At 40.7% G+C, this 24,930-nt stretch overlaps 1 protein-coding gene across 1 annotated transcript in view; it reads right to left on the bottom strand.

Annotated features, from left to right (window-relative positions):
* Window positions 1–1,013: 1,013 nt before the first annotated feature.
* The window catches only part of LOC109444972 (aldehyde oxidase 2), a 70,591-nt gene continuing 46,674 nt past the window's right edge, over window positions 1,014–24,930 (bottom strand). The window contains exons 27-36 of the mRNA XM_088794501.1: window positions 21,718–21,813; window positions 19,703–19,831; window positions 17,893–17,967; window positions 17,102–17,154; window positions 15,824–15,938; window positions 13,896–13,961; window positions 13,595–13,783; window positions 11,198–11,365; window positions 3,679–3,755; window positions 1,014–1,996 (exon numbers count right to left, since the gene is read on the bottom strand). Of these exons, the coding sequence (XP_088650627.1) occupies window positions 3,702–3,755; window positions 11,198–11,365; window positions 13,595–13,783; window positions 13,896–13,961; window positions 15,824–15,938; window positions 17,102–17,154; window positions 17,893–17,967; window positions 19,703–19,831; window positions 21,718–21,813 (945 nt within the window). The 3' untranslated portion in view covers window positions 1,014–1,996; window positions 3,679–3,701. The remainder of the gene's footprint in view (window positions 1,997–3,678; window positions 3,756–11,197; window positions 11,366–13,594; window positions 13,784–13,895; window positions 13,962–15,823; window positions 15,939–17,101; window positions 17,155–17,892; window positions 17,968–19,702; window positions 19,832–21,717; window positions 21,814–24,930) is intronic.

Below are 24,930 nucleotides of genomic sequence, written 5' to 3'. Positions count from 1 at the left end.
AGTTAAGTCTTCGCACTATCTACCATTTCATATTTTTGAACCATGTGAATGTATTAATTAGTCAAAAAATCTAGTAAAGTTTCATCCTTTAACAATGCTTATTGAGCCCAAAGAACTGGCTTAAAGCATCTGGCTTCAAATGTGTCTTTTAAAAAAAGTATTTTATTCATATCCATGGCATTCAGATTTTAGTGCACCAATTCACCCAAACAATTTTTAGTCAGATCCCTCTATTTTTAATGTTTTCTAGTTCTCAGTGATGACAAATGGGAAATGGCCAGCAGCCATCCCTAGCTCTAACAGACCAAATTAAAAAAATGACAAATTATAGTCACCATCATTTAAAATGATAAAACACATTTCTCACATTCATATTAGATTATACAGTTAAGGATTTTATTTTCAAGAGCCAATATTGTTTTTATTACTTTCAGCTTATTTCACCCCGACTACTCCCTCTAAATTCCCCAGGTCTTCTGCTCATGTGTGCAAAAATCTTGTGTAATTTTTGTCCTGTCCACAACCCTCTGCTCCTGTCTCCTTTCTCTTTGTGCCCCTGTCCCACTTCCTCCCTTGGACTCCTGTGGCCCTAGTGGAGCCTACAAGTCAGCGAACGAACGGGCCTTGGACAGCTGTATCCCAGTCCCTTCAATCAGACGGGCTCTGTGCCTCCTGTGACCTTCAGCCTCCTGCAGCCTGTACGGAATGCCTAATCTTTACCTTGTCTCACTGATCACCAAGCTTCTAAGCTCAGCCTCTCCTCCTCCATTTACTTCAGAAGTCAATGCCGACAAACCCTTGGTGAGCCTGGTCATGTGAATTCTGGCTGATAGAGGACCAGTTTACCCCTTATCTTTCTGGTCAAATAAGGCCTAATTCGTTTCTCCTCTGAAGACCTCTAAAACTCAGAGTAACAGAATGTTTTACGTTTAAATGTTGTACATTGGCATGATTACAATTTAGAACTCTTTTTTTTTTCCAGATTTTTTTTTGTTGGGGAAGGGGAACAGGACTTTATTGGGGAACAGTGTGTACTTCCAAGCCTTTTTTCCAAGTCAAGTTGTTGTCCTTTCAGTCTTAGTTGTGGAGGGCGCAGCTCAGCTCCAGGTCCAGTTGCCGTTTCTAGTTGCAGGGGGCGCAGTCCACCGTCCCTTGCGGGAGTCGAGGAGTTGAACTGGCAACCTTGTGGTTGAGAGCCCACTGGCCCATGTAGGAATCAAACCGGCAGCCTTCGGAGTTAGGAGCATGGAGCTCTAACAGCCTGAGCCACCAGGCCGGCCCAATTTAAAATTATTTTGCTCTGTTACCCACTTCGCTATATGGGAAAGTGAGCAATGAAGTATTTCTGAAACTCTGATACCAGATCTCATGTTTTTCATAAACAAATTTAAAAAAAAGGGTTTTGTGATATATTGAAAATGTTTTTACATTGTTTTTTTACCCCCAAATTCCAAAGGATTGTTAACCAGTTGAATAGCTGATCTACACGAGGAAAATACCAATCCTTTGCTGTCAAATGCACATACACAGACACATAGCTAATCCACAGTAAAACCCAAACCAAACCTTGTAGAACTCTTCTGGTGTCCCTACCTGTGGCCACTGCATCAAACACATCCCTGGAAAAAGTAATCACATGTTTATCTATTGAGAAGTGTCTTTCATTCTAGGATTGTAACTACTATTACCAGTCCAGTTAGATTGGATGGACACACACAGGAAAATTTTGCTTTTACAGCAATATTTACATATCTTCAGAAACAAATCAGCATTCAACTTGATTGCTGGGACTATTGCAGTGGTTTGTTTGGTGGCCTCTAAGCTAGAAAGTCTAAGTAAATAATTTGTAAATAATGATTCATCTTGTTAATGTAATTAGGCTTGAATAATGTTTCTAAATTTTGTGTAATTTTTTTTCACAACAGTATAAGAATATCAGTGTGGATTCCAACTAGGATTAACAAGTCATCTTTTCACTTCTGAAAAATTGAAACACCTGGGAAAAAAGAAAAGAGAATAATTATAAAATTGTGCAAATTCCTCAACTTTCGTATGTGAGAACAATAAATAGCTGAAAAATTGGATTGGTAAACTTTACAGATATGAATAAGTACATTGAGGTAGTTCCTTATTCTCCCTTACCTCCATGTCTTCATTTTTAAAATAAGAAGCTGAATGAGATCAGAGATTTTCACACATTTTAACAGTGGTTTAAAATGTTATGGGGAACACACACACACATATATGATTTCAGTGTGGTATAAATTTAATAAGGTCAATTTAACACTTGCTTATAAGACAAATATGAGAACACTTATGTTACTCTGAAGAATGTAAAAATTTGAAATTGTAGATAAATGATGACAGTTAAAGATTCAGAACACAATTTATATATACATTTTAATTGTTCAACATGGAAAAAATTCTGCACGCAGAAATAGTTGTAAGTAGCAAAGTGGCAAGAGGTTTATTTGTTTTGTTTTGTTTTTGTTTTTTAAATTTGACTTGCAATCTGAGGATGGTCTTTATTTTAAAATCTGTATGAAACCTTGACAACCCAGTTCATTCATTGGTGATCTCTAATTTGTTAAAATTTGGCATTTAACGTGTGTGTGTGTGTGTGTGTGTGTGTGTGTGCAGCTATCCTTTATTGAGTACTAATGTCAGAGTGCTATACACTTTACATACCTTGTTTTTGCATAGGAATTAGAGTGGATTTGCCATTAGTTACATTTAACTTTAATACTTAGAGAGTGGTAGAGAGAGAGAGAATAACTAAAGAATTCAGGTATTCTGCCCTCCATACCTGGGGGTTTGTTTTAAATTACTATTTTATAATAATTTAAAATACAATTTTAAATATTGCCTATTTTGATTTTTGTTGTTATTGTGAAAGAATAAACAAAGATCTCATCAATTATTGAGTCTACTTTAGCAAATCCATCAATGTAAACGCTTGTCTGACAAAGTACAATGCAATTAAACATATATATATGTTAATACTTGTGGATTTTTTTAGACTTTTAATCAGAAGATTAGAATTTGATGAAAAAAACTTTGTTTTCTCTGAATCTATGATGTAGTTCTCTTCTGTTTTCAGTTTGTTTTTTTCAATGTTGCCCATTAAGTGTGCCGAAGAGCCGAAGTTTAATTTTCTAACAATGAAAATCTGTTTCTTTTATCAGCATATATTTCCCAGGTAGTTTCAGGGTAGGGTGACTCTCCAAAGCCTTCAGTGTTCTGCATTTTGTGTTAAACAGCAGTCCAAAATCATAGCAGTTGAACTCAAGGAATACAAATAGGTAACTCTTTCAAACAGCACTGGCTAATTTTAAATGTAATAATCGATAGATTTTAATGTGGTGTTTTGCATTCAAGTTGTGATCCTCAAAGGAATCGGGTAGTAGGATCTTTAAAATATCTTAATCCACAGCATTGTCATTTTAAATTTTATTTTAAAATAAAAACTTATTTTGGGTTAAATCCCCTAACTTTCCTTTGTCAGCATCCAAAACCATGCTTGTTTAGTGTTAAAGAATTAAAATACTGAATAAGATTTAAAAATTAAAGTACACTTGCGCAATCCTGAATTTCCATAAAACACAGTTTGAAAGTTACTGGACTGGCTGATACAGTTTTTTTCTTTCTGAGTAATTATCTTCAGCTTATTGATCTTACCTTTTAAGAAAATGACAGCAGTGTTATGCTATAGGGATAGACCAAGGTTTAAATGTCTTAGGGTCATCTCTTGGGATCTAACAAAGAAAGCAAATTCAATACTTAATATATAATACCATTGCAATATTTCATCAGGAAAATCATATCAAATCTGTAAGTTTTGGAAAAAATTTCTGATGGAAGGAGGCATAATTTTTTGGGGGAATGGGACTGTACCATTCCTTTCAAGTGACAATTCTGAAAAGACAGTGGGTCAGTATTGTGATTTCTGCTACACTTAATGTTGCTAAGTAAGAGGGTACTTGGATTAGTTACTTATCTTCTTTGCTTCCAAGTTGTGAATCCCAAAGGCAATTATATATCCTATGAAAACATTTGCGGGGTAGGGGTGGGGCATGGAAAAGGGAAGTGGTTAGGCTGAGTTGTTTGCTTTGGAACCCGTAGACCTGGACACCTGTGCAGTGACTGAGAACAGCCCGTCTACACCTTCAGCCAAATGGTTGGAGTTGTACCGAACCTTTGCTAGTTAAACCCCAACATCATTTCAATATCCTGGGCTACAAAGTCCCAAGATTCAACTTGTTTATTTTCTGTTCTTGTGGTTCCCAATTCCTGTTTCCTCTGCTGGGAATTCTCCCCCTTAGGTTTGGCCCAAAAGCAGAACATATATTCCTCAACTCTGTTGTTGTCATGTTTTTGTTTGAAGAGTTGACTTTTAGTTACAAACGTGTTAAAAACACAAATTTTCCATAAGTAATGGAATGTTATGAAGATTCTGAAAAGCTTTTCTCCTAATATTTATTTCACAAAAATACAAAAAGAAGACAAAAACCCAAAGTAAACAGAAGCAACAACCCAACTCCTGTCAGCATATCTTCCATTCTTATTGTTTGCTCTTAATCTGTATTGAAATATAAATGGGGGCTATGTTTGCCTTTTTAAAGGGACTTCCTTGATTCTCTACGTAGCTGCTGCTATGGGAGTTGCTTGGCTATCTTATTTGGAATCAGCTTGTTTCACTTGGGCTGAGCTGGGCACTGGACAAAGCTCCTCAGTCTAGTCTGAGGTAAATTCAGGTCAACTCTTTTGCTAAAGGTGGATGAGAATTTTTAGTCTCTTCCAAAATCTGCTTCCTATTCTTTTCACCAGACGTGAGTTCCTGGAATACTCTCTGCTTTGGGATTCAGATCAACACTCATTTTCTTGACGAACCCCAGCTTTCTTGGGTGTCACCTACTCCCTAGCTCCTGGAGTGAGGACATAACTTTCTTTTGTGGTCTCAAAGATCCAGACCTGGGATTTAAGCTGCTCTTTGTTGGCCTTTGGTGATCTTCCCTTTATCTTCTCCTTGTTTGGTGCCATGAACCCCTTCCTCCCTCCTCCCCTTTCACCCTGGTTGGTTCTTGATAGTTATAATGAAGGTGATATATTCAAGATGGCCATCAAGACCGATTGCCCTTTTAGTGAAATCTCAGCTTCTGAGCTAGGTCTGTGCCCAATCTCATTGGTGTGGGGGCCTAGTGGCAGTGGTAGTTGCCATCAATCCAGGATTTTTCATCATCATTATTGTGTGGTGAAGGATTAACTCAGCAGGCCTGGGCTGTCCAAACAATGCACATTCTAAAGAAAGGTTTAGCCCTTGACCAGCTCCTGAGAGCTAACGCCTAAGCCCTTGAAATATGCTGCCTGATAAGAGTGTCTTTGTTCACCTGAGGCCTTAGGCCATATGGTATCATTTGACCTCTAGAAGGGCTGGACACTGAGTAACTAAGGTCAGCTATGCAGGTGACCTATATGCCTATTGGACTGAGGCCTTAACAACAAGAACTCTGACGCTAAGCCTCATGTGAGCCTCCTAAGGCTCCGGTGAGCTTTGCTTTGTGCATTTTCTCACACATCATTACTGGGAGAATTAAGTACCCTCTGTGTGACTCCACTGGGAGAAGACAACTGGAAGCTTAAACCTGGTCTCTCCTGGACTCTGCCCTCTGTGCCTTTTTCCTTTGTTGATGCTAATCTGTAGCCTTTCACTATAATAAACCATAACTATGAAAGTAACAGCTTTCGAAGTTCTGTGAGTCCCAATGAGTCACTGAAATTTGAAGGTGCTCTCGGTGAATGCTGACTCCTCCTCCTCCTCCGCATCATCATCATCATCATCATCATCGCTTCCTATGTGGGACAACTGCTAAATGTTTTTCATGTGTTATCTTATTCAAAGCTTACAACCACCGTGTAATTAGAATTCTTCTCTCTACATACTTTCCTCTCTATTTTATAGATAAGGAAACTGAGTGATCAGAAACATTAAATACATCATTAAAGGCAGAGCTGGGACTCCAACCCAGGTCCCTCTGACTCCAGGGTCAGGACTTAACTAAGTTGAAACACTGCACTGTTACTCTTTTCCCTGACCGGATCAGATGACTGCCTTTTTCCTGTTTTACATTCTGCATTGCTCATTCCCTCTCTTAATCTGATGGATGCCTCCAGATTTGCCCTCTTCCTTTTCAGGTGCTTCCCTTCCCCTGATTCTCCCACCTAAAGGAGTAACCTTCCAGAGACCAGGTAGGGGAGTTTTTAGATACAAAAACACACATTTAATAACAGTATCAGATAATTCCCCTTCGGTAGTAAGAAAGGCCACTGTGTGACGTCACCAAGCATTGAAGAGAACAGATTCAGTCCCTGCATCCTGGGACAAGCATGTTCAACTTGGAATCAGTGAACCTCTTCCAAGAGAGTGTGACAGGAAGGGAGGAGAAGAATGTGGTGAAGAATGAGTACACGCCTGTCTGAGTGTGTGCGCACTGTGTGTTTGTGTGTGAGCATGCACATCTCATTGGAACAGGATGACCGGCTCAGCATTGTGAGGAAGAAAGGCACCATGGGCGCCTCCCCTCTGAGTTGCCTCCTGAGTCGTGTAGTCGGGCTCTGTGTTCCATCTCACAGAATCCATGTGACTGCGTGTGTTTGTGCGGCTTGAAGGCTCTGCCAGTTGTCTGTGGCTTAGCGTTCAGCAGAAGAGATAGGAGACAGACAGCATGCTTCTACGGGTTGTGGGGGTAGGTTCCAGAACTATAGGAAATAGAATGCAGTCTCCCAGCTCAGAGAAATGCAAGGCTGTGCATAGGATATGGGGTTGAAGACTAGTATTTGGGGGTGAACCAGCTGAGGGTAGTGTAGGTAAACCAGGTTGCCTGCAGTACAGGAAATGTTTATATGCCTCTCTTCCTATATCTGGCAGGAAGGGTTTCCTTTGCTGAACTAAACAGGTGGTACTTTTCATGCTGCCAACTCTCACTGAGTCTGGGCATCCAGAAATGCAAAAGAAACAGGAAGGGAAAATGAAACACTTGGGTGAGGGCGGTAGTGGGGTAGAGGGAAGAGAGTCGGTGGAAGGAGATTGCAGCAGGGTTTGCAGAGTGCGGAAGGTACAGGCCTTCGGAAACTGGACACTTGCCAACCGGATAGAATAATAGGGGCAGGACAGGTATGGCCATTTTGAATTGGGGACTGGGCTAGAATGAAAGGACTTTTTCCCATTACTATAAAATCAGGGCTTAGCCTAACACATGACATAACCATTTATCGTGGTTGCAAGGATTCCTTATGAGTCAGCATTATGAAACTGCTTCTTCAAAATTTTGGGTGAGTGTTTACAAACTTGTTTCTAAGCTGAGTTGCCTGATTTTAGCTCCCAGGAGAGGGAAAAGGAATCTGCTAATTGGCTTTACATGGCCTCCCACTATGACAGCCCACACATACCCTTTTCTGTAGTTACTTTAATAAATAATTTTTACGGCTAGTGATAACAAAGTAACAAAGTTTTTGTATTTGCCCTACTACTGCCAATATTGCTAAGGCAGTAGTTTTCTAATTTTTAAGGCTGTGGAACTCTTCATGTCTCTGAATCCTAAAGATAAAACAAACAAACAAACAAACAAACAAGAAACCCACAAAAAAAACCCCAAATCCCTGTTTCTAAGGAACAATCCTAATTTGAAAGCATTAATTATGTATTTTCTATATATCTTTAAGGGAAATTTCCTTTTTTGAGGGTGGAATTTAAACAACTACACAAAACACATTTCCCAAGAAATACATTTTTCCTTCTTCTCTCATCCCCTCAAAGGAAATAATATATAGATATGATGTTTGCGGCTATGTCTGGCTGGGCCAGATTTCTCTGCTGGGCTCAGAGAAGAAACCATCACCAGCAGCACAGCTCTGACCAGGAGTTAAGCACCTGAGCAAGGGCCCAGGGATGAAAGCCATAATCAACAACTGTGAGCAAGGTAACCAAAGCCACACAGATAAAAAAGTTTTGATAAATGCTTGCTCAAATAGTAGAACTTTTTGTAACAAAAGTGCTCTAGCCTTCTTACCAATGTCTGCTCTTTGTTGAAGCTTGAAGCTAATTATCCGTGAAAATGAGGCTGCAAGTTTTAATTAAGAGTTGTTTTTCTGCCCTCAGCAAGTCAACTTGATTTAATATGGAAGCTCTTTTTAAGCCTTTGGGAGGGACACATTTTGAAGAAGGTCATTAATAGTTATGGACATTTGATGGGGACCTTAGCTCCAATATTTACAGGGTGACTTGTATTTATATAGTATTGTTATATGCATTTGCATGAATATTTTATTTAATCCCAAAAGGAGAAGTACTGAGTGTTTGACTGTTATTTCTATTAAGGAAATAGATACAGGCAGGCTGTTATTTACCTTATGGTTATAAGGAGGTTATTAAAAGAGGAGGTTTTGGACTTTCTAATGCTCATGTTCTAGTACATTCATCTTTTCACATGTCAGAACAAATTATTTTGAGAACAGTATTCGAAGGTCAAATATAAAGAGTGTTAATATCTGTATTTGTAAAAAAAAAAAAAATTTTTTTGCATAATACAGCATTGTACGCCAGTGTGAATTATTATATATTTCAGTTAGAAAACCATGTTGTAGTTCCATCAAATGTAAATTCTCATACAGGCTCAGATTTGTTCCAAGATGCTTTAAAGAGACTGGTCTGAATAGGGAGTCGGGTTATAAGAACTTCAGGAGGCCTGCTGTGTGAATAAACTATAATTTCTAAAGATCTGAAGAAGTAGACCTGGATTGTGATAGAGGCTAGTTGCCAGGAAAGCTGCAGAGTGGAAGTACTATCTAGGTTTCACCCTCCTGATGTGAAGATAAGTGGTGCAGCCACAGATTTCTATTTCTTTTATCTCTCTGCCAGGGAGAACAACAATTGCAACCTTTCAGTTACAAGTTTTTCTACCAGAGAGGCAAGATCAGAAATTTAAGAAGAAGGCCATTTATTTTTGAGGGTTACTTAGTCTTAGGCTACTTTGAATCCATTGAAACTGCCTCAGGGCCTTTGCACTAGCTACTCTCTGCCTTGAACACACCATTATCAGCTTTATACTTGCACGTTCGTTTTATGTTTGCTATTTCACTTCATTTAGGCCTCGGCTGAAATGTGAACACGCAGAGAAAACTTCTCTAATAAACTATCTAACATAATCTAAAATCTCCCCCATTACATTCTAGCCCCCTACTCTTCTATTTTGCTTCACAGTATTTATCACCACCTGAAATTATATATTGTGTTTGTTTACTTGTTTACTATCTGGTTTCCCAAATAAAATGTAAGCTCCATGCAATCAAAAATTGACTGGCTCACTATTTCTTTAGTTCCCTAGTGGTACCTGGCACATGGAAGGGGCTGAATAAATGTTAGATTAATGAATGACTATATGATGAATGATCAAAGCTGGGGCCATAGCCACGATCCCTTTGACTCTAAGAAAAGGTTAGGCTAAGATAGAAAAATTTTGTTCTGTTGACACACAGGGAAGCCCAGAGTCAGCTAAGCACTTAAAATTTACAGTAATAGTTTTTCTCCTCTGCTACACTGTAACCAACTTGAGAGCAGTGACCTTTGCCTGGTTTACCACTGTACTCCTGGCATACCTCAAACTATGCAAGAAGGAAAGTAACAAATGAATTTCTTGAATATGATTAAAACATGAAAGGTGAGTAGGGGTTAGCCAGGTGAGGAAAAGAAAGAAGATGGTTCCAAGCAGAGGGAGGAGCATGGCAGAGGCCTCTGTCCTTGATACAAGGAACAGACAGAAGAAGGTAAGGGTGGCTGGAGAGAGACAGTGGGGTCAGGGGGCCATGTGCGGCTGGAGAGGTAGCTAGGGGCCTGCCATGCTGGATTTTGCAGGTTATAGGCCTGGCAGGGCAAATGTAAAAGTTTTATCTTTAACCCAAGAGCAATGGGAACCTTTTCGCCTTGTGTATGTGCTAGTGGCATGATCATATTTGTCACACCACAAATCTCTGGCTGCAGTGGGTGTAGGGAGATGGCTAAGAGGCTGCTCCGACCAAGGCTAGAGAGATGGTCATTGGACTTAGGGTCTCTAGAGAGTAAGTTGAGGTAGCTCTCTTTCATTTACTGCTCTATTCCCAGCACCCAGAACAATGCCTGGCACGTTTAGATACTCAACAAATGTTTGTTTAATGAATGAATAACACAGTGGTTAGAAACAGAAGACATAAACTGGTGCAAGAGATTGTTAGGGGTTAAAATGAACAGGACATGGTGAAGGGCTGGCTACTGAGAATGAGAGAGAGAAACGTCAGGCCACTCCTAGGTTTCTGGTTTGCGTTACTACATGAATGGAGGAGTATTGCCATTTCCTGTGACAGGAAGCAGCAGAAGAATCTATACTTTGGGAATTTCTGGCCCTCTTTGTTAAGCCAAGAGTCAGGACTTCCTCCTCTTTGCTTCCCTGGGGAGGCCCCACTCAAGGCTGGCTCTGGTTATCCTCTCTGTTAGTGTCCAGCTGAGGAGAGGGGGTCTGGAGGCCAGAACCGAGTAACTCTTGGCTCTCTGAATTCTCCTCAAGAATTCGAAGGGCCTATGTTCTCATCGTTTCAGATATATATGAGGTCAGTGGAATGGCTATGAATATTTCGGTTCAGGATAAGTCTGAAGGACAACGGTCACTCTCAACATGGTTTAAGTGGTCTTAATAACAAGGGGTTTATTACTAAGAAGTTAAACATTCTGCCCTGCCCTCACCTCCAAAACTCATTCCAGAGGCTATAAACAAAGATTATGAGTTTGTGGGATAGAGGGCATGGGTTAGCTATTTTCCTTTTGGGTTTAAGCTATTATTTTTTGAATGATCTTGCGTGAACAAGTATCTTTTCAATCCCGATTTCCTGTGAATGGAGGCTCACCAGAGTTACTCCCAATTAAACCTCAAACAGTTATGTCAGGGGTATCTTGATTTTGTAAAATGAGTGTATCAATAAAGTATATTTTACATATAAATATATATGAATTCAAAGATGGTTAAAACTACATGTGTGATTTCTGGTTAGTGGGATTTTAACTTTCATTTAATAATTTGATTAGGCACAGATTAGGGTATAAATTTACTTAAGAGGTCTAAGAAGCAGGAAATAGAAAAATCACCTAGTAGGAAAATAAGCAATAATTCCATACCATCTCTGTGAACCGATCTGCACAGGCCATTCGAACCCATTCTGGCGTTGCCGGGCTCTTCACTGTGAAGTCCTCCGCTATGCCCCTCTCTCTGCGTGCTGTGGCCACTGCATCGGCGATGGCAAAAAAGACAGCCGACCCCAGGAACATCCCGGACTCCCCCAGGCCCTTCAAGAAAGCACATTTATTTTAGAAGTGTCTACACTAGACTACAAGCCACCAAAAATCAGGGGCTAGGCCTTGGTCACCATCGTATCCTCACCCCCTTGCGCAGGGCCTTGCACACAACAGGTTCTCAGTAAATGTTTGCTGACTGACTTACTAACTGCATGAAGCTTGAGTGCTCCGAAAAAATCCCAGTATCATATGAATTTACCATATCTTTAATACTGTTTGAATTAAATCTTTGTTCTATAGGACAGAGAGGTAGGCGGTGTGTGTGTGTGTGTGTGTGTGTGTGTGTGAGTGTGTGTGTGTGTGTGTGGTGTGATAGGCGGGTACCCTATGTAGAAAAACACATTCAGTGGATTGGATTGGCCAGCTTCATGAGCAAAGAGAAAAATGCCTCATTATGACTCCAGGGTTAGGAAGGCAGGGTTAAACGAAAGAGTACAAAACTTCAGTAGCAGATGATGGGTGCAAGCCCAGCATGTGCAAGGGATGCTCAGGTAATATAAATGAGTGAAGTGAGCAAATGAAAGGCCATCAGGAATAGTGGGGATTATGGTGAAGCAGAGATATGCCTATGTCCTGTCTGAAGGGGGCTACTGTTCTTCGGTTCTAGCTAATTGTTGCCTTTCAGAAATGCAGCCATAAGGATCAGATCATCCAATTCTTCAAGAGAATTTAGATATTCATATTATCATAAAATCCTTGACTTTAAAACACTCTGTGTAGAACAAAGAAAACACATCTGCAGGCTAGATTTGGCCCATGGGCCCTGTTTGCAGTCCCTGAGCTAGAGACACTGACTCTGAATCCTGGCTTTTGCTCCCTCTGTCTCTCTGGGTGAGATGATCTCTCAGACTCCCTCTTCCTTCATCAGTGAGATGCAGGCAGTGACATCTACTTTACAGGGTGTTGTGAAGTTCAGGAAGCACAGCTCTGGGTACCTGGTTCAGTCCTTCTTATTATTACTTAGTACACCCCATGGCACACCTGCAAACTCATGATTTTCCTGTGGGTCTGCCTATGAGTGGCTGGCCACAACCACAAGGACCCAAGGGCCCTGCCTGCCCTATTACTCTTGGTGGCCTGAAAGCTGCTCTCTGTGGGTTCTGAGCTTCCTTTTGCCTTTTCCCCATTGGAGTGATTTCCAGCCCGGTGAGAATCCAATGGCCCTTGTGATTGTCCTTCCTTTCAAATTTGCCCCACCTTATATGCCCAGAGGAAGTTCCTGGGCTGAAAGTGGGATCCAGTTTGGAAATGACAAAATTCCAGCAGATATAGGTGAACTCATTTATCTATTTATTTTTGGTATTAATTTGCCACCCCTATAAGAAGGCTCCCAAAAGATTTTAAAGAAAATTTTAGCAGTACATTTCAAACCACTCTGAGGATGGTTTTTACATAATCTATACACAACAATGCAAATGCATGCTGACCTTTATTTTAATTTGCAATTTCACGACTTTAGCAATTACTGAGGGTGGGTGTCTTTGCTCCTGACACTGTTGACATCTGAGTCAGATAATTCTTTGTGGTGGGGGCTGTCTTGTGGATTAAAGGCTGTTTAGCAGCATCCCTGGCCTCTACCCACTAGAAGTAACATCTTCCCTTCTAGCTGGGACAAACAGAAATGTCTGCAGACATTGTCAAATGTTCGCAGATGGGGGGGCAATTCCCTCCCCCCTGCTCCCCCCTCCCCCTGCGTGCCCCATTGAGAACACTGCTTTAGACCATTTGTGGGTATAGCTGAGGACCCTAAGCCCCTCTGAGATGAGTGACTTGCCTAACAGTATAGGGTATTGGTGGGGCTGGGTTAGGAATCCAGGTCTTCTGAGGCCTAGTCCAGAATTCCGTCCAAGCTGCCACTGCTTTCTAGGATTTCAGTAGCATCATGCCTTCAATCCCATTTAATATTTTAGTCTTGTGGTTCTTAAGTGAAAATGTCCTAGGTAAAAATGTTATTCTAGCAAATCAAAGCTTTTTGCTGAATTTTAGAGTTCTCTTGAAAGAGGATTTAATAAACTTCTTGGCCAAGGATTGCCATTGGGTGGATCATTTATCTTCTCTGAATGTCTGAATTTCTCTAGATGAATCATCTCCAGATTCTAATAGTCTATCTTGCTTTGGTCCCGATAATGGTTGACATTTATTTTTTATTTTGTCCACCTGCTTTCATTTATTATGCTGCCTGATCCATTACATTGTACAGTAGTAGATTTGGTTGCTTACCTTGGATGAATAGATGGTTAGTGGGGTGTTTGATGACGACAACAAGGAGACATTGAACTCCACTGGGACATCAGTGATGGTTGGAATTTTGTAGTCATCTGGGCCCCGAGAGTACAGGACACCTTCTGGGGAGTATTTTAGCTCCTCGGTGGTATAAAGGCCCATTCCCTGAATAAACGAACCTTCAATCTGAAGAGGGAAAATGTCAAGCTCTGTGATACTGTATGCTTTTCAGAAGGCCTTTACTTACATCCCAGTGACTCTCAGGAAGCAGCATGTGTCTCAGTGGGCCAGCACCTACCTGCCCAATATCAATGGCTGGATTTAGGCTGCAACATGCATCCATGACGATGTCCGCTCTGATTTTCTGCCAACAATTAAAATTCCCTCAGCATAAAAATGTCAAATAAAGGTTTGTCACTTAATGTTTATTCAAATGGCCCTAAATTATTACAGAGCTCCTGATGGGTAGTTAACACTACATTGAACTCCATCAACATTAGAGGTGATAAGACATGTGCTACGCTCTCCAAATTTAGTGTTAGGACTGTTGATGACTCGAGATGGTCCTTTGCATTCATGGTTTTGATTCCTGTTAAGTGACTCTACAAGTCCATGGCGTGTTGGTATGCTGGAGTGTCACTTAGTAAATAACTGAGCCTGGTTGTTCATCTGAGTCTCAACCTGCATTTGTTGTTCTCATATAATGCATGAGTTTATCTAGTCCTCACGGTTTGATGTAAGTGGTACATTTTTTAAAAATTAGTTTCAGGTGTAGAAAACAATGGAATAGTTAGACATTTATCATTTATATCCCTCACACTGTGTCAATCCCCCTCCCCCCATCTACTACCCCTCTGACATCACACACAGCCATTACATTTCCACTGTCTCTATTCCTAATGCTGTACTCTGCTTCTTGTAACCATATATATAATATATATATTGTGTGTATATATATATATATATATATATATATATATATATATACACACACACACACACAAAATTATAGTTGACATTCATTATTGTTCAGCTTCAGCTTCAGGTGTACAGTGCAGTGATCAGGCATCTACATCTTCCCTGAGGGGGTCTCCCTAACGAGGTGGTAAATCTTTGCCTTTTGCCGAGGAACTCACATGTATGAATTGGAGGATTTCCAAGATATTAGAACATATTAAGAGCAAGTCTTGATACTTACCACCTTTGATTTTGCTAATCTACTTCCTTCCCTGAGAAATGCCACATTAAATCTGGCCCTTCTATTTTAGCACTGGGCATGTGCATGCAGAGTGTTAAGGAGACACAGAAAGCCCGTAAGGGCTTGTGGGCTATCTCAGGAGTATCTGAGTAGGCTTTCCTTTTGCCCACATCTGGTGCTTGTTCTGATAACTTCATCATTCTCTGTTTAGGCCCATTTTGATAAGATTACAAGTCAGTATTTGCAAAGTCCTCTCTATTTTGTGTGAATTGACCATTTTTACACATATTTTAGGGCATGATGGTTCAAGACGACATTGGAATAATTTGTGTATGGAATTTAGATGTGTCATCAGTCCATCCTGTAAATTTCCTAACAATTTACTATACTTTGGAGTATACTATATTCTATTTAAGGTTTCTGTAATCTTTGTTCTCAGAATGGTATGTGGGGTATATTCATGGGTTTGTCTTTTATAATGGAAGGTGTTAATTTTGCTTAAATATGCCTCCCTGTCTTCAATAGGTGGTTTCTTGGATGCCCAATTAAATAGCCAACTCAAAATTATTTTCTCTCTCCTCCCCTCCCTCCCTCTCTCCCCAGTCGATTTCTTTAGAGGCTGGTAGTACCCTTGGGATAACTGACTTTGGAGAAACAGTATCACATTGCTATGTGCTTTTAAAATGTTTACTCAGGAGAATTTGCTAAATTACCTACACCTTCAGATTAGATAATTTGACCTTCCTTTAGAAACGGAACACTTTTTTTTGCAAAAACTTTGGAAAGTGATTTCCTCTAAAATGGAATAAGAAACAATGCGTTTTAGGCTGTCATGAGCAATTTCCTTCTTGACTATTTCTTTGTAAGTGGAAATTAAGGATAAAGCTGTATCTCTAGACATTCGCATAGGACTGAAAGAAGCTTGTTCTTATTGTATAAGTACTATATAATGAAATTTGGGCTATTAATGTACAATGCAATTTTGTTGTTGTTTTAACTTACCAAGAAGAAAGTTATATTGGACTTACCTTGTGAGCTCCTGTCAGGCAGTCAATTTCAACCTCAGAACAGGCTGCTCCATAGACATAGTAGGGAAATGGGTCACCCTCCCCTTTCTCCCAGTCCATGAAGGCCTTGTAGCCCCTGGTACAAGAAATAAAGCCTTTTATTAAGCTTGGGGGTGGGGATAGGGAGGGTGCAAACAATGTTGATTCATTTTAAAACTTTACCAAAGTTTTATGATAGTGTTTCTTTTGATTGATGTTGTTTTTCAACTGCCTTTTCAACTCATTTAAACTGCTACCTGTATTTACAACCTAGCTCATTACATCAACACCTCCCTCGCCTCCCCCGTTTAAAGAGGATACTCTTTGTGCTGCAGTTAGGATGCCAAAAACCGACCTCACAGGTCTGTATCTTGTTGGTTTAGTCTTGAGCTTTAGCACTGCCTGTTGAGAAGCTCAACTGATTTTATCAGCATTCCCAGAGGGAACCCCTACCTGGTAAAAAGGACTGGTAATTCAATGCATTAATTTATAATGGAAGATGTACACAGCTAGAGGGCTGATTTTTCTCTCTTTTTGGGTAACTGAACTCAGGAATTTAGAACTCATTAAGTACAGGGCACTGGGCTGGCTGGGCCTTTACCTTGGCTTTCCTTCTCTCTTCATGAGGATTTGCTTCATTGCTTTCTCTCTGTCTTTCTCTGTCTCTCTGTCTCTGTCTCTGTCTCTCTCTCTGCAGTTTGGTGGTTTGTTTCATTATATTGTTAATACGTCCTGAATTTGACAATCAGCTCTCCTCTCTGGGCTTCATTCAATTAACTCGAATTTACGGAGGGCCTCCCACTGACAGACCCTGCACAGTTGATAAATGGTGATGACCATCCTATCCATCTCCTCTTGCCCAGCAAGGAGCTTCAACATAGAAAGATTTTATGGTAAAGGGAGGGAGATTTGTAAAATTGAGTTGCAAGTTATTTCTAATGATATATTTTTTACTATTCACAGTAAAGAATATTATTCTTTATATTTCCACAATGAAGAAAAGTAAATGATGATTAGATGTAAGTCACATTAAAACAATTTTTTTTTTTTTTTTTTTTGCCCAAGAGGGGTATTTTTATTATTTCATATTTCTTTGGACGTAGCATAAAGTCCTATTGAAGTCATAGAATTTGGGGCCTAGAAGGGACGTCAGAGATTACATAATAAAAACTTATTTTACAAATGAGGGAACTGAGGCCCAGAGTGATTGGGTTACCTCATATTGTCTCAGCTAAGTCAACACATTATTGTAATTTTTACCTGAAGTATCCAGTGGCTGAAAGACTGATTCTTTGTTCAAAAGCAGCTTCTATCTGTAGAATGGGCACATTTAGTTAAAATAAAATAAATATATCATCTGATAGGTGAAAATGAAAATATTCTATGTATAAAAATTGACATCTGATCATTGCTTATGGTGCTTTGTTACCAACAATAGAACTCACCGTAATATTTTTCCCTCAGCTGGTATACTAACAATATCCCACTGATTGAGTTCAGAAGTCTAACTTAAATAAATAACACAGACTCCTGCTGCACATCCCTGATGGAGACTCAGTTCACAGGGTATTTGGGGCTTCATTTCTAAATGTTAGAACTCTAGTAAGTGTGTGTGCAAGTGTGTGCTAATTGTGCCAATGAAAGAATATATAGGGTATTGTAAAGTTGGATTAAACGAGTCATTTCCCTTGAGACTTACTCAATAGCCTTTTCCTCCTCCCTACTCAAAATATCAAATTTTTTTTGTGGCTTAGGAAGGCTGAGTCGTGTTTTCTTTTTTCTTATTTAAGCAAGCTGAGTAAGGCCTTCCGGGACTCCTTCATACACCTCCACTCTTCCTCTCAGTGATGCTGTTCCCTGCATGCTCTCTCCATACATACCTGGTATGCGTCACAGACCAGCCATCTCACCCTTTGGTGATCTTGCCCCTTGGCAGAAATCCACTCTTAGAAAAACTGTTGCTATGTGGTGCAGATGTATATAGCCATGGTGCTCTCAGCATTGGTTTGGGTTGTTTTCTCATTTGTGGTAAAACAGAGTGGAACACTTACCCAGTCTTCCCATGTACCTTCTGGGTTTTTCTTAATGATGGGCTCAAGACGTTTCAGAAGGATCTGACAAGCATTCTTGAAGGAGAAAAGAAGTGAATTCCCATCAGAGAAGAGCCCACTGGTTAAGATTTGTGTGAAAGAATATTAATTGATAATTGATTAGGTCAGTGAATGCTTATGGAGTGCCTGACCCCGACACACTGGGAACACCAAGACAGCAACAGCACAGCCTCTGACCTTGAGAATAGCGTTAATTACTGGAGGGAAACTTCCTGCTTTACTTCCTGTGAAAATATAGGCTCAGTTGAATTTCTACTCTCAGGTCCCTCTTCTAAAAATATTCATGTTAATTCCTTTTCTCTTTTCCTACATTTTTGATTCATACTTTCTTTTGGATTTGCCAGCCAGTAAAATAAATGGAACAAAATATTTTATTTTCATTCAAATTTGTGCTTTCCAGTCTGCAACAAGGACATGCTGACATCCTTCTGGGTCTGAAACATTATTCAACTCTCTGTCCATCCCTTCATCTGTTCATCCATCCACCTTCAAACTACTGCAATGATAGCCTTTGCTTTGGATGTGAAGAGAAAAAATAATTAAGTTTGTTTTTATAATAACCTAAATCTACAAAGTTTCTGATACTCAGAATAGAAACCTAAAACTCAATGTCCTAGAAGATGGATTAACACTTAGTTTGGGCTGACAACTCCCATACACACTGAGCTATTCCTATCTTATGTTTGATCCTACCCAAAATTGGATCTCATGAATTTGAGGTTTCCCACACATTTGTTTTGAGTGAAAGGTGTGTCTGGTTTTTTGAGTCCCAAAGGCATGTCCTCACAAAGATAAGATGGATTTGAAAGTATTTTCTCTTGGTAGCTTTAGTGCAAAGTCCTGGGAATGAGGGAATATACTTCCCCACCACGTCCCAATGGAAAAAGTGGACAGTTTATAACAAGCATCATAAATACATATTACTTCAAAAGTACATGCAATCAGAGATTTGAATTAAGAAATATGAAGTCATGGTTCTCTTCTGAAAAAGTAGAAATTTAGCAGGTTTTGTTTTTAACATCAGATAGAAATTTATAAAGAGAAAGGATGAGTACTCTAGTAGAATTCTACTGATACAGACACTTTAATTGCACCATATCTACCTGGCTGGGGCTCTGTCTGTCTACTTGCCTGCAGGAACTTGTTTGTGTCAGGGGAAACTTGCACATTTCTGCATTACTTGGTGTCCAGTTTTCTTCTTTCTGTGTCTCCCAGGGACAGAGACTGCCTGTGCACCAAAATCCATTCTGCCCTTCCATAGTTGCTGGACATATGGTTTCTCACTACTCTACATTTCCCCAACCTCCCCTGTGGTTAGCTGTGGCCTCAGACTGGTTCTGCTAATGGATGATGAGTGGAAGTGATTTGCTTCACTTCCAGGTCTGGCCTCCATGCTCTCTCCTTTCCCTGGTTCACTGGAATAATGATGCTCAACATGTGGCTCAACACATGTTGAAAATGGAGGAATTACCATCAATCTCGATGCTTAAATGACTGAACATTCCCTCTGGACTGTTACATGTACAACAAAAGGACTTTTGTTGTGTTTCAGCCATTATGTTCTGGGTCTGTTTGTCACCTCAGTTTAGCCTACTCCCACTAATATACTCTCCCAACATTTTGGTTATCACAAGCCTATGTTCAGTGACATAGATGACTTCTCTGAAGCCGCCCACTTGTGCCTGTATCCAGCTAAGAAAACCAGAGATGTGGTAAAAGTACCGAAGGGAAGACAGACAGAAGGAAGCACCTGCACGGCTCTGCCATTGACATCTGAACCGATGGAAGCTGCTGTAGCAATTGTATTAGGCACTGTAGCTGTACTTGTTTCACAGATGTGCATATAAGACATGGGTATTTTTAATTCACGGCTGGCCACCTATAAGAAAAATAAACATTTTCAAGTTTAGCAAAGAGTTCGGTAAAGATCTGAGTCATGATTGTTCTTAACAAAAAAATTACTATTTTTATTATGTTCATAATGTCCTTTAAAGCGTAAAATAATGTCTTATAAAAATTAAAAACACTTTTTAGTAGAGCCTCATGCTGATTTTTAAAATGTTTTCTCTGTAATATTATACAGTGTTTCTTTCATTCAAATTTAGTGCATTTAGGATGTTAAGGATTTCCTTTTTTCTAAGTTTTACATGTGTAGAGGGTAGGACAAGTTGAGAGTATTCATATTTATTTCATGGCAGTGGCAGGAAGAGAGACAGTGATTAGATTGACTGACTCAGAGTTTGGTTTTAAATATATTGGAATCAGTATCAGATAAACTTGGAATGACCCTGATAGCCTGTCTTTTCTTCTTGCCCTCATTCCCACCTAACTTTAGCTTCTTTACCCTTTTCTTCTATTTGTTCCCATTTGCTTATATTCCTCTAGTGTTTACTGTTTACTTTTTTCTTTTCTGTTCTTTTCCTTCCAGTTTCTCTAGCAGACACATTAAAATATTTAATCAAGAAGAAATTAAAAAAAAAGAAAGAAAAAGGAAGGGAGGTAAGGAAGGAAAATAAAATAGCATTATTTTGGCTGATGTCTATTTTTTTTTTGCAAAAACGCTTTCTCCAGATGTCTGCAGCTATGTACCTGTTCCCAAATGTCTTCAGATTAATGCCATTCAATGATTAAATTTCCCCAGAAAGATGAAAAAAAAAAAAAGAAAAAAAGAAAGAAAAAGAAAGGACAATTTTATTGGTTCTTGGTGATGAAAATCCAAAGGGAATTTATTGGTTCATATAACTGGGAAGGACAGATGGAACTGGTGTCATGTATGTCTATGTTTACGGGCTTTATGATCTCATCAGGGTCCTCTCAGAGCCTCTCATGTTTGCTTTTCTTTCTGATGGCCATGTTATTTTCAACAGTAGACAGGCTTCCTCCATGGCACAAGAGAATTGCCTCTGACAACTCCTGGTCTCTAGCATAGTAGCCAAATAACCACAGAAGAACAATAGTTCCTTTCTCCCAGAATCTACATATCAACCCCGGGAAAAGACTGATTGTCCTTGCTTGGTCATGTACCTTCTTCCTGAACCAATCCCTGCATCCAGTGGGATCCAGGAACCATAACTGGCCAGACCTGGGTCTTATGCATATATCTGTGGCCGTGGTTGGGGCAAGGAGGGTGATGGGGCCAGAATTGAGGTACCAGAATTGACGAGTCCTTCAGAACTATGTGGAACATGGGAAGTGTATTCCAAAGGAGCTGAGGGGTTGGATAGTCAAAAGCTGTAGATTGTGCCCTATAACAACCTAGTAAATTAGTCATAAAGTTAAATTTGTTCAACTTAAAGTATTATTTTTATCTCTGGGATTGTGTCTTCCTACATTGTGTGTGTATTAAAATATCCTATAAAAATTATAGGGTGATGACAGTTGATGAACTACTTGTGCTTAAATACATTAGCAACCAATATTGTTGTCCAATGTTTAAAAATTATATATACTGGTCTCAAAATAGACAAGTTGAGAAACTCCTACTCTAGGTAAGCCTGCATGCTATGCCTACCACAGCACTGTAGGGGCTCATTACTGGTGTTTTCACTAACAGTCATCTCCATCCATGAACCCTGACCAAGCTCTAGGAGTATTTGCACGTACATGTGATTTCTGCCACCTCAGCCATTCAAAGAAGTTTTTCAACTAGTCAAAATATCAGGGTTTGAGTACAGGGAGTTATTATTTACTCTAAAATTAGTGCCAAACGTCAGTCATGTCAATAATAATGTATAGAGATTAATGACTTAATTTTATTTATCTTACCTGTAGCATTTTGGTGTGAATACCTTGTCCCAGTTCATTGCCTCCATGTGTGACCAATACAGACCCATCTGTGTAGATATGAACGAGTGCAGCTGCCTAGTAAAACAACCCGGAAGGCACAGCTCAGTGCAAGTTTAGTGAGGGTCAACATAAAAAATGAGGTAATACAACACCAGTCTTATAGAGTGTGGAGGGTCAGAGAGACAAGCTTTCCTGGTAGGATTCTGAGGCTTGCTTCTGCTTTGTACAAAATTTAGGTGTAAAGAACATTCCTACACAGGAACCTGATTTTAGTAGAAGTCCCTTGGGATACTCAGGAGTTGTAGGTATCAGTTCCAACTATTTGAAAGTTGGTCCCCTGCTTAAAATCTCTGGCAAACCACTCAACTAGAGAATTAAACATTTTTAAGTACTTGCACATATTATGTGCCAACCTGGGCTCAGCTCTAGATGTATAAAAGAGGAGCAAGATGTGCTTCTTCCTCAAGTAGCTCACAGTGCAGCAGGGGACCAGGCTGCAAAGCTACTCATTAGAATACAGAATGATTTGTGAGATAAATGGGTGTGGCATTAGGGGCCCTGGAGACCTGGGAGGACAGATTCAACTGCTTCTGCGAAGCTCAGGGAAGGGTTTCCCAGAGTGACAATTGAATGGACTCATGAAGGGAAGAAGGGTTTTCCACTGAGCAAGGTGGGTAAAAACTCCCCGTTGTCTGTCAGGGACAGCCCTGCTCTTTGTTATAATATGAGGCCCTTCTGGATCAGGTCTCTTGTACTTTTCCAGTTTCATCCCTGTCTTTTCCTGCCTTGCTTCTAAGTCTGGCCTTCCCGCTGTTCCTTCCTGACATGTGCTCTTGCTTATGCTGTCCTCTCCTCCACGTCTGCTCCCCAGCCTTCAGACCCACACCCCATGGTCTCTATTCTGTTCAAACTCCCTGAACACCTCTCCTTCCCCTCTGGGAAGGATCATTGACCCCTTCTCTGCACTTATTTTCACAGAGGTGTACTGGGTTGGATAGTGTCCCTCCACCAAATTCCTGTCCACCTGGAACCTCAGAATGTAACCTTATTTGGAAATAGTCTTTGCAGATGAGGTCATACTGGATTAGAATGGGCCCTAAAATTCAATGAGCATTGTCCTTATAAGAGGCCATGGGAAGACACACAGGGGAGAAAGCCATGTGAAGATGGAGGCAGAGACTGGAGTTATGTTACCACAAGCCAAAGAACAGCAGAAGCCACCAGCAGCTGGAAAAGGCAAGGAAAAATTCTTCCCTGGAACCTTCTGAAGTAGCATGGCCCTGCTGACATCTTAATTTTGAACTTCTAGCCTCCAGAACTGTGACAGAAAGGATTTATTGTTTTAAGCCACTCAATTTGTGGTGCTTTGTTTCGGCAGCCACAGGAAATGAATACAGGGAATGACAAGTTCTTTCATGAGAGTCTCTTGGAGGAAAGGCACCTGGTCTCATTCATCTTTGTGTCCTAAAGAGAACTTTGAGCAGGTCTGAATCACAGAGACACTAAATAAATGTTTGTTAAACTGGAAAAATGGAAATGTGGTGTTTTTCCTTCCGGGAGAAGGAGGAGGAATTAGGACGTCAGTCTGTTCTGTCTGGAGATGCCTGGAGGCCCAGAATGGCTTGGAGGGGCTCCAGGCCATCAAGGCTTAGAGGTGCTAATAATAGTATTTATTCATTGTGGGCCTTTTGAGTCCCTCTGAGGACAGTGCTTCTCATACCTAGTTTAGGGAGTAGGTGTTCCAGCTTTGTGAGTCATCAGCTGTCCTGGAATAACATGCCTCAGCCCCTAGCCTGGTGATTCTTTTTTCAAATTTTTTTACTAAAATTTAGCAACATACAATATTATATTAGTTTTGGGTATATTCAACTATTGTAATCTTTATTTCTGACTGGTTCTTTTTTATGTTTTCTATCTCCATTTTTATGTTTCCTGTGTCTTTGTTGCAGTCCTCATTGAGATCACTGAGCATCCTTATAACCAGTGTTTTGAACTCTGCGTCCGGTAAGTTGCCTGTCTCCATTTTTGTTTAGTTGTTTTTCTGGAGCTTTGTTCTATTCTTTTATTTGGGACATGTTTCTTTGTCTCCCCATTTTGGCTGCCTCCCTGTGTTTGTTTATATATATTAGGCAGGGCTGCTATGTCTCCCAGTCTTAGTAGAGTGGCCTTATGTAGTAGGTGTCCTGTGGGGCCCAGTAGTGCAGTCTCCCTGGTCACCTGAGCCAGGTGCTATAGGTGTGTCCCTTGTGTGGTTGTGTGTATCTTCTTGTTATAGTTGAGCCTTGGTTGCTGTTTGCACATCAGTGGAAGGGACTGATACTCAGGCTCGTTGTCCGTGAGGACTGGTCATGAAAACAGGAAGGAGCTGTGGTGCAGGGGCTGACCCTATGGGGCAGGATTCTCTTTAGCAGGGCTCTGTTGCTTGCCCAGTGTGCCCTTTGGGTGTGTCATCCTTGGAAGCACTTGGCTGATGCTCCAGCTTGGTTTGAAGCTGACCATTGGGTGTGCCAGCCCCAGGGATACCTGGGAGGGGCCTCACTGCAGGCCAAGTTCAGCCGCAGCCTGCAAGAGCCACAAAGTAATATGCAGATGGCCACTGCCTGTGCTGTGCTTCGAGGTGCCTTGAAAGGCCAAGCTGCAAACCAAAGCCGGCTGCCTCTAGTGCTGGGCTTACAGCTGCTCGGCCAGAGGCATGGGACATGCTGAAGCCAGATGCTGCTTGTCTGGGTTTTGTGAACCTTTGTGAGGCCTTTGGAAAATCTACAGCATGAGCCAAGGCAGACGGTTTGTACAAAAAAACCACTGGAAGTGGCTTGGGTGTGCCTGAAAGCTGGGTGGGGCGTGGTCTCAGAATAATCAGGGCCAGGTGAATGAATGGCCTTAGCTAGGTTGATGGAGACTCCGGTATGGCCTCCACCTACGTCTGCACGCAGACAAGGGGTGGGCTCAATAAAAAAACAATGGCTTCCATTACCTCCTCCATCTGGGAGAAAGCTGCCCTCCAGCCCTCCTAAAGCCAGAAACTCAGTTACTCTCTCTAAGTTCCATTAACTTTTTGAGCTGCTGTCCCAGTACTGGAGTTCAGAGCAAGTGAGCCGTCAATGAGTAAGTCTGTATGTGGGCCCTGCAAGAGGAGTGCTTGGGAGTGCCGTCACCCTCTCGCTCACTCAGCCACAATCTTTGCTGGTTTTC

This window comes from Rhinolophus sinicus, chromosome 17 (assembly GCF_057876585.1).
Source record: "Rhinolophus sinicus isolate RSI-liver-muscle chromosome 17, RSI-T2T, whole genome shotgun sequence".
Lineage (NCBI taxonomy): Eukaryota > Metazoa > Chordata > Mammalia > Chiroptera > Rhinolophidae > Rhinolophus > Rhinolophus sinicus.
This window is presented reverse-complemented; position numbering and strand designations above follow the sequence as displayed.